At 43.9% G+C, this 10,235-nt stretch overlaps 1 protein-coding gene across 1 annotated transcript; it reads left to right on the top strand.

The window, feature by feature from the left end:
• Nucleotides 1–2,808: 2,808 nt before the first annotated feature.
• On the top strand, nt 2,809–3,810 carry LOC123507381 (tigger transposable element-derived protein 1-like). The gene has a single exon (XM_045260190.1). The coding sequence runs from the start codon at nt 2,809–2,811 to the stop codon at nt 3,808–3,810; it is 1,002 nt and encodes a 333-aa protein (XP_045116125.1).
• Nucleotides 3,811–10,235: the final 6,425 nt, after the last annotated feature.

Below are 10,235 nucleotides of genomic sequence, written 5' to 3'. Positions count from 1 at the left end.
AGACCCCATCAATTACCGCCCCATTTCCCTCCTTGAAGTTCCGGGAAAAACACGAAAAAATCATAAACAAGAGAACTCGCACATACCTTGAAACAAATAACATCCTCCCCAATACACAGCACGGATTCCGTCCCGCCCGCTCCACGGACACAGCTACCACTATCTTAGCAGAAGTGCTAGGCAAAACACTCACGGACAAAAAGCAATGTTGCATAGCTCTCCGTGATGTGTCAAAAGCTTTTGACAAGGTATGACAAAAGGGACTAAAATATAAAATCAACAACACCGATATGTCATCATTACTTAAAAAAACTACTATGTAGCTTTCTTGATAACCGTACAGCAGCCATATCTATACATAACAACTACACAGGCCCACCATTTCAACTACTCAGCGAGGTGCCTCAAGGAAGTTCAATCTTGCCTACTCTATACACACTATACACACACGACACACCTACACCTATCACAGACAGCACACACATTATATACGCAGACGACATAACACAAATCATCACATATGCTGGGAAGTCCAAGAACATGTTTGCCAAAACTATTGAAAAAGAAATTAAAAACATCAACACCTTTGAGCATAAATGGAAAATTAAAACAAACACACAGAAATTCACACTCCTTCCCATAGTATCAAGAAAACTAAAACCAGTTAACATAAATGGAAATAACATACCATACGCCACAGAGGCAAAAGTATTAGGACTCACGCTTGGCACAAGCGGTTAAGCGAAACACGTCCGTGAAGTAACAAGAAAAGCCCAGACAGCCATCAACACCATGAGACGTTTTCAAACATTAAACAACATAAAACTACACCTAGTAAAAGCGTGCGTGCTCCCAATTCTAACATATCCTGCCTACGCCCTCAATGCACTATCTAAAACCCAACTAAACAAATAAAAAAACAAAAACAAAACACAGCACTCAGATTTGCTTTCGATATCAGGCATCCATACAGTCACACTACAGAAGAGCTGCACACACTTGCCAATATAACACCCATCAACATCATACTGTTCAATAGAGGCAACAAAACACTACACACACTCACCCACACACTCAGAGACAACACATTCAACAATATTATACAAGAACATGAACACAACAAAGATCACTCCTAGTTTAAGAAACCTATAACCTCCCTTACAAGAGAACCACCAGATCCTATATACACTTAACAACACAAAAAAACCCAGAAGAATTCACCCAAAGAAACTCACAAACAAACCCGCAAAAAACCTCAAGCTTCACCTCCGCTCCCTACTCAGGATCAGACACTGCCGAGCAACCCTGGCCGCTGATTGGCCAACACGCAAACCATTCCATCATTGCTCATACACGCCCCACTCAACACATACACAATCAACACTGCCCATCAACCCAACCACACTTACCAACTCCAATTTTAATCATCACACACACACACATTTAAACAAATTATAAACACAATAAAGCTCAGCAAGGCAGTTTGCCCGCCAACTTTACTCTCTACCACTATATTTCTTCTCTTTTCACCCCCACTACTTCTTCCACTCATCTCTTATTTTCCCCCCACTGTCGATCCCACCCTTACCGTTACCGTAGCTTCAGTTGTAGCCTTGACATCACTGAGACGGGAAGAATGCGATAGTCGTCTTCATAGCCATATTGCCATAGAATTACGTAATTGTGCATAGTGAAATAAATTGTAATAAATCTACCATCCTTCCTCTATTAAACTGCGTGTTAATTGTTTTCCAGAAATTATTAATCTCGTCAGTAGCCTATCAAAGGCTACCGTCTCTTGCTTGAAACTTCAAGTCGCAATTAACATTGAACAGTAATTCACGAAGAAATCACATTAAGTAACGATTTTCTGTCATGGCAGCCAAGCGAAGCAGAAATGCCCCAATATGGAACTATGTGGAACAAACCAAAGATGATTCGACTACATGGTTGACGTGTAAAGAAACGTTTAAATACGTTGGATGTACGACTTCCAACCTCATTAAACACCTCCGCATCAAACATCCCATTGAATATGCCGAGTTGAAGGAGGAAAATGATGCTGGAAAGACTATTAACACGTCCAAACAACCGAGGATGACAATGCAGCCCACATTAACTGACACTACAGAAACTCCCCTACTTACGAACATTCGACTTGCGAACATTCCATACATACGAACAAATCTTTTAAATACTTAAGTCCAAAAAATTGTTTGAAAGATGCTAGGAAACTTCAAATTTCCCGCGCACAAATATAGTTCACGAGTCTGCCACGCCGTGGCGCTGCTGAGCTCACTCAGCTGTGCGCATCACTCCCCTGCCTTCCAGGCTCCCGCCATAAACATGAAAGCATCTGTTCACTGTGTCCTCGTGTACCGCCAATTTTTGTGCCATAATTCGCTTTACCTGTGCATCATTCTATCAAAAATGTCGGGTGAGAAGCGAAAAATAAACGGTGAAGCCAGTGGAAGTGCCAAGAAACGTCAGGCTATAACTTTAGAGGTGAAAATGGACATCATAAAACGGCTTGAGAAAGGTGAGAAAATGTCTGATGTGGCACGAAAATTTAATATGAATCGGTCAACTGTAGGCACAATTATTAAGAACAAAGAAAAATTGTGGAACATGTGAAATCTGCAGTGCCCATGCAATCAACCATCATATAAAAAAGAGAGGAAAGTGATTGAGGAGATGGAAAACATCTTGGCGTCTGGTTCGAGGACTGCATCCAGAAACAGAAACGTCTATGCCTTATGATGATTCAAGAGAAGGCCCTGAGTCTATTCAATGAAATGAAGGCTGAGTATGGTGAGGATGTGTCATTCACTGCAAGTCATGGGTGGTTTAACCGCTCAAGCAAATAACTTGCATAACGTGAAGGTGTCTGGTGAGGCGGCGAGTGCAGATGTTAAGGCAGCTGAGGAATTCCCAGGAAAACTAGCAGAAATGATCTGCCAGGGAGGCTACACACCACAACAGATTTTCAATGTGGATGAAACTGGCCTCTACTGGAAAAAGATGCCTGACCGAACTTACATCAGTAAGGAGGAAAAGACGATGCCTGGCTTCAAAGCTGCAAAGGACAGACTGACACTACTGCTTGGGGGTAATGCTAGTGGTGATTTAAAATTAAAGCCCCTACTGGTGTACACCTCGGAAAACCCACGAGCCCTGAAAAACATTGCCAAGGCGTTTCTTCCAGTTGTGTGGAAGAGTAACTCTAAAGCTTGGGTCACACAGGCAATTTTTCAGGAGTGGTTTTATAATCAATTTATCCCTGAGGTGGAGAAGTATTGTCGGAGCAACTCCATTCCATTCAACGTCCTCCTGGTGCTGGATAACGCCCCTGGCCACCCACCTTACCTAGATGACTTTCACCCTAATGTCAAGGTTGTCTACCTGCCACCCAACACAACCTCCATTATACAACCTATGGACCAGGGAGTCATCGCAACGTTCAAAAAATACTATCTAAGGCGCACTTTCCGCCAGGCACTGAAGGCAACAGACGAGAATGATATGACTCTGAGCGAATTTTGGAAGTCATATAACATCTACAATGCCATAAAAAACATTAATACCTCCTGGTGGGAAATTACAACCACCTGTATGAATGCCGTATGGAAAAAGCTCTGCCCTCAGGTTGTTCATGATTTCACTGGGTTTGAAAATATTCAGGAGGAGCAGGAGGAGGTTGTTGACAATTTAATCTCCATGAGTGAGAAACTGGAGCTAGAGCTGAAGGAGCAGGACTTAACAGAGTTCTTTGATGACCATGACAAGGAGCTATCTAATGATGAACTATGAGAATTGGAGAAGCAGAGGAAGGAGGCAGAAGAGGCAAAGGAGGAAGAAGTGGAAATGCCACCAAAACATTTCCAAACTAAAAAGATGGCAGAAGCTTTTGCATCCATAGAGGCAGCCTTGGCAAATTTTGAAGAACAGGACCCAAATGAAGAACGACATGCCAAGGTGTCAGCAGCTGTTCATGATGCACTGAAATGCTACCACGTCATATACGAGGAAAAAAAGAAAGCTGTGAGCCAGTCGTCGCTTCATCGGTTCTTCAAACGGGTAGATAAACGTGAGGCAACAGTACCATCTACTCCTCAGTCAGTGCCATCTACCCATGAGCCAGTGCCATCTTCATCCTCTATCCACACGCCTGACGCTGACAGCGATGCTGACGACCCCTCCACCATCTCGTCACCCCGTTCCTCGCCCGCCACTTCCCCCAACAAATCCAAGTGAACAAGGTAAATCTTAGGAGTTTCCTCATTTATATTTCAAGCATGCAATGTTTTCTGTTTCATATTTCATGTGAAATGCTTTCATGTATGTAATTGACATAGCCCTAACGTTAAAATGTGTAACCTAAATGCGAGTCTGTAACCTAGCGGTAACCATGTCAGCTGTTTGACCCCGATATACAGACGCTTAGTCATCCCAGATTTATAGGCACCTGTTCAACCTCCATTGATCAACGTCATGTTAATCTATCCATGTTTATTGATCTTTCTCAGTATGGTATGGTGTCATCTCCCAGTCTAACGGATAGGCTTCGTGTTGTGTGACAGCCCTGGTTGTGTTTTCCTGCCCAGCTGACCACACGCCATCTTATCGATCGGTTCGCCAGCCAGTCACCACTACAATATATTTTCTTTTTAAATAAAGTATGTTTCTACATTAAAGTTGTATGAATCACCATCAAATAATATTAAAAGCATTACATATTACAGGTACTGTATAAGGTATGTCGTACTTATTGGGATTTATGTACAGGTATTCTTAATGTAAACAAAACTTTAAAACAATGGGAAAAAAGGCAATGGAGACCCGACTTTGGATATACGAACAAATGGAGTTACGAACGGCCTCTCGGTCCCCATATGTTCGTAAGTTGGGGAGCTTCTGTATTGCCAATGCAACACCATATAAAAGGGATTCAAATAAGAAGAGGGAGATAGATGACTTGGTTGTCAGTATGATAGTGGAAGATTTGCAACCACTGTCAGTCGTAGAGGACAAAGGCTTTAAACGCCTTATCCATGGTCTAAACCCTCGGTATGAGCTGCCTAGTCGCAGAGAAATAAGCAGGACTTTGTTGCCTAACCTCTACAAACTTGAAACAGAGAGACTGCATAAGGAACTGGAACATGCAAAACACATCTCTCTGACCACTGACATCTGGACATCAAGACAGACAAAAGGCTTCCTTACAGTGACAGCCCATTTCATTTCCCAGGACTGGGTCCTTAAATCTGCTGTCTTGGAAACTGTGTGTATGACAAAAGCTCACACATCTAAAAATATTGTAGAGGAGTTAACACTCGTCTGCAACAAATGGAACATAAAGAATAAAATATGTTCCATTGTAACAGACAATGCTGCCAACATGATTGCAGCAGTGAATGAAATTAGAGTACGTCATATGCCGTGCTTTGCCCATACACTGAATCTTGTCATACAAGATGCAGTAAAGAATACTGCTGATGTACAGATAGTGAAAGAAAAATTAAAACGAGTGGTGTCTTTCTTTCCTCACAGCGTAAAAGCATCTGACAAACTTTCTCAGCTTCAGCAACAACACAACAAACCTATAAAAAAATTGATTCAAGACGTTGAAACCAGGTGGAACTCAACATATTATATGATGGAAAGATACCTGGAACAGAGCGAACTCGTCACCACCACCTTGTGCTTGCTTGACAGAAGTGACTTGTGCCTCAGTAGAGATGAAAATATGCTCCTTCAGAGCACAGTGAATGCCTTGGAACCCTTTGAAGAAGCTACAAAGGAAATGTCAGGAGAAAAGGTCACTTCCCTCTCTAAAGTCATACCTTTGGTGAGAGGCATTCAAGACTTCATGAATTCATGTGATAACATGGAGAACCTCAGCGATACTTCTCTTGGTAGAGAATTGCAACTGCAGATGGGGAGAAGGTTCTCTGTAATAGAAGGAACTTTCTTCCTTGCAGTATGCACCTTTTTAGATCCTAGATTTAAAAAGATGCCATTTTCAAGCTCATCCAACATCAAAATGGTGGAAGACAGGTTGATAAATATGATGTGCAGCGATGAGATCCCTGTTACCAGCACATCGTCCAAGGCACTAGAACCTGTCAGGGCCACGCCACAACAGAGGAAAAAGTCTTTGTGGAGCAAATTTGACAGTAAGCTAGAAAAACTCTCCCATACCTCTGCTCAACCATCCTCAGGACCTCACATAGAACTAAGGAGATATGCTGAGGAACCTCACTCAGACAAAGCAGACGATCCACTTGCATGGTGGAAAGAACATGCTGTACTCTTCCCTAAGCTGCAAGAACTAGCAAAAAAATTTCTCTGCACACCTGCCTCACCTGTTCCATCAGAACGACTCTTTTCAAAGGCAGGAGAACTCATCTCACATAGGCGAAGTAGCCTTAAGGACAAGAATATCAACGTGATTCTTTTCCTGAATAAAAATTTGTAAATATATAATTACGATGTAGCTTGAAAAAAAATCCTTTATTTTTCAGCAGTTATTTTTTTAATACACTAAAGGAATGACTTTTGTGATATCAAGTATGTGATAGATATTCTATTAAGGAAATACTGTTTGTGATATTGTCTGTGATACGGAAACAATTACATTTAATACAATTTGGTATGAAACCTGTGATATGGAGAATATCATTCTTAAGGAACAACTGTATTAATGTTTTGTAATAAAAATACATCATGATAATTTCCATGCCTGTGATACAGAAACAATTGTCTTTCATTTAATTTCTTATGAAACCTGTAATATGGAGAATATTATTATGGAACTTTGTGTCTGTTTTTTCCTTTATATATATGTATATGAATGAATTGTCTTCAGATTTTCTTTACTGTTTATTTCACCGGTATAATGTGCATTTACGTATATTTGTTTTGTAATGACCAGCCGTCTATTCCACATTCAAAACTTTCGTCGTATTCCACCCTGGTAACCCCTGGCAACTTACGGCAACACCGTCTCCCTCAGCCAGCCACATCATTCTTTCTTGAAGCATTGGCAAGTAGTGGGGAGGATGGGTGGGTATGTATATAAAAAGCAGGTAAGTGAAAAAATACATTTTATGTCTAAAAATGGTATTTGTTTCACATATAACCTGCTTCTTATATATTAGCAGATTTCCACATTATAGGGGGGGGGTCATGCCATAAGGGTGGAATACGCCGATGGGTGAAAGGGTCCACAAAAAGACACTCTGGTCTCACCTATGAGGGTTGGAGACTGGAGAGTGAGAAGGAGACCATGACCAGGCAGTGGTAAGGACTTCTGGTCTCCTTTCTAAGGCAGAGACATCTCCCTCCTGCCGTTGGATATCACGGAGATAGTAGTCCACAAAGACTGAGTGGGTCTTCCAACAGGCTGCTTCTAAGATAGATGCCACAGAACTGTTCTTCCAGAGAAGCATGAAAGTGGCAATTCCTCTTATATCATGTGCCCATACCTTGAACAAGGGGCCGAGTTCCTCGGGAAAAGACTCATGAGCCGTCTTGATTGTATCCCGTAGGAAGAAAGAAATAGCAGCTTTAGACATTCGCCTCGCAGGGTCTCTCAAAGACACAAAGAGACTTCGAGGCCGAGAAGCGGAAGCTGTTGCAGCAAGGTAACGTCGTACAGCTCGCACTGGACATAGGAGACGTTCCTCATCCTCTCTTCCCACCACTGAAGAGAGACTTCGAAGAGGGAACTCTCTAGGAACGGGATTAAGAGGGGTTTCTGTCTTAGCTATGAATTCAGGAAGATATGACAGGATAAGATCCTCTCCTCTTGAGGCTATGACCTGAGAAAGGGCATGAAGCTCTCCAACCCTCTTAGCCGTAGCCAGGGCCACCAAAAAGAGGGTCTTCTTAGTCAGATCCCGTAATGAGGCTTGGTGAAGTGGCTCAAATGGAGGACATGTCAGAGCCTTAAGGACCACGTCTACATTCCATGAAGGAGCCCTACAAGGTGGGCGTTGGACTTGCCTTGAACAAGTCTTTATGACCTCGCGGAGAACTGGGTCGGTAGAAAGATCAAAGCCTTTAAGGGCAAATACTCCATTGAGCATGGCCTTGTAGCCTTTAATGGCAGTGACTGACATTCTGCAATCCTGTCTAAGAAAGACCAAAAAATCTGCAATCTTCTGGCTGGTGGGATTAGAGACTGTGTGACCTTCTCTCTTGCACCACTCTCGAAACCTTTTCCACTTGTATTGGTAATTCATAATAGTGGAAGGTCTTTTAGATTTTGCCAGGAATTCCGTAACTCGGGAGGAATAGCCTCTGTGACGAAGGATTCGCTTGACAGTTTCCACGCGTTAGCTGTAGCATGGGGAGAGCTTGATGGAATTTGCGAACATGAGGCTGACGAAGTAGATCTCTGCGCTGCGGTAGGCACCTGGGAGTGTCTACTGAGGCCTGTATGAGGTCTGGGAACCATTCCCTCTGTGGCCAAAACGGAGCAATCAGAATAACGTTTGTTTGACGTGCCATTCTCAGCTTGTTGAGCACCTTCCTGATCAACGGGAAAGGTGGGAAGGCATAAAGATCTTGATGATCCCAATTGTACAGAAAGGCGTCTGTGGCTACTGCCATTGGATCCCGAAACGGGGATATGAAGTTTGGTAGCCTGAAGTTGAGCCTCGTTGCAAACAGGTCCACCGTGGGATAATTCCAAAGCCTCCATAGGAGATTGCAAACCTCCTGGTGGAGAGTCCACTCTGTAGAGATGATCTGATCCTGTCTGCTGAGGCAATCCGCTAAGACGTTTGCCGAGCCCTTCACGAATTGGGTGAGGATCCGGACGGCATGATCCTCCGCCCACTGTAGGATGGCTTGAGCCTCGGCATTGAGGCTTCCTGAACGAGTCCCGCCTTCTTTTACGACAGGGCCATGGCATTGTCGGAGAACACTGCCACCGTCTGTCCTTGGACATGATCCTTGAAGTGCAGAAGGCCGAGACATATAGCTTTGAGTTCTAGAAGGTTGATGTGTAAAGAGAGCTCGTGAGTGGCCCACACACCGCTCACTGAATCGTGTAGAATCAACGCTCCCCAGCCGACGGTGGAAGCATCTGTGTACAGACAAACATCCGGGGAAGCTAACTGAAGGACTGTCCCAACCAAAGATTGTGGTCCAGTGTCCACCAATGAAGATCGTCCAGGATTTCGAAATCCCAAGGAACTGGAAGGTTGTCTCCGTCTGACTGGCGATCCCAGAATTGGGAAAGGCGAAATTGAAGGCTGCGCATCCTCTGTCTTGCCCCAGGAATTAGATGCAGCAGAGAGGACATGTGGCCTAGGAGGGCTAACCAAGCCTTTGCTGGAGGGACTGAACACTTAGAAAAGTCTTGATTTGAAGTTGTAGATTCTCTAGGCATTTCTGTGTCGGGAAAACCTTGTCTGGGAGAGTGAAAGCGATGACTTTTCCCAGTTTACCTGGATTCCCAGTGATGCACACAGACGGAGGAGGTAACTGGTTGCCTCGAGTGCCGTCTGTTTCGAGTGAGCTAACAGCAGCCAGTTGTCTAAGTAACGGAGGAGGCGAACTTCTTGTTGATGTGAAGCCGCTGAAACTGGACTCATCATCCTGGTAAAAACTTGAGGGGCCGTGGAGAGGCCAAAGCAAAGAACCCTGAACTGGAAGTGACGCCCTCTCCATATAAAGCGGAGAAACTTTCTACTGTCTGGATGGACTGGGATCTGAAAATAAGCATCCCGGAGATCGATGGCAGTCATCCAGTCGTGTCTGTGGATGGCGGACATAACCATCCTCACCGTTTCCATCCTGAAGGGAGTGGTAGTCACATAACGATTCAGCGTGGATAAATCGAGGATTGGGCGAAAGCCTCCTGTATTCTTGGGCACCACAAAGAGGTGACTGTAAAAACCTGGATTTGCAGACGTCTCCTCTATTGCTCCCTTTGTCAAGAGACGTTGGACCTCGGATTCTAGTGCCTTGCCCTTCTCGGAACCTGGAGTGTAAGAACGAAACTCCAAAGGTGCCGAGGTGACAGGGGGAAGAGATGTGAAGGGGATCTTGTAACCTTCGCGAAGGATGGAGAGAACCCATGCCTCTGCACCAATTGCCATCCAACTGTCTAGATTCTTGGCCAGACAACCTCCTACTGGAACTTGGGAAGGCGGCCAATCTACTTCCAAAAAAACTTCCCCATCTTCTTAGGGCAAGAAGTAGAAATAAGAGTGGAGGAAGAC

This window comes from Portunus trituberculatus, chromosome 22, assembly GCF_017591435.1.
Source record: "Portunus trituberculatus isolate SZX2019 chromosome 22, ASM1759143v1, whole genome shotgun sequence".
Classification (NCBI taxonomy): domain Eukaryota; kingdom Metazoa; phylum Arthropoda; class Malacostraca; order Decapoda; family Portunidae; genus Portunus; species Portunus trituberculatus.
Note: the sequence above shows the minus strand (reverse complement) of the source record. Positions and strands in the feature narration are given on the sequence as shown.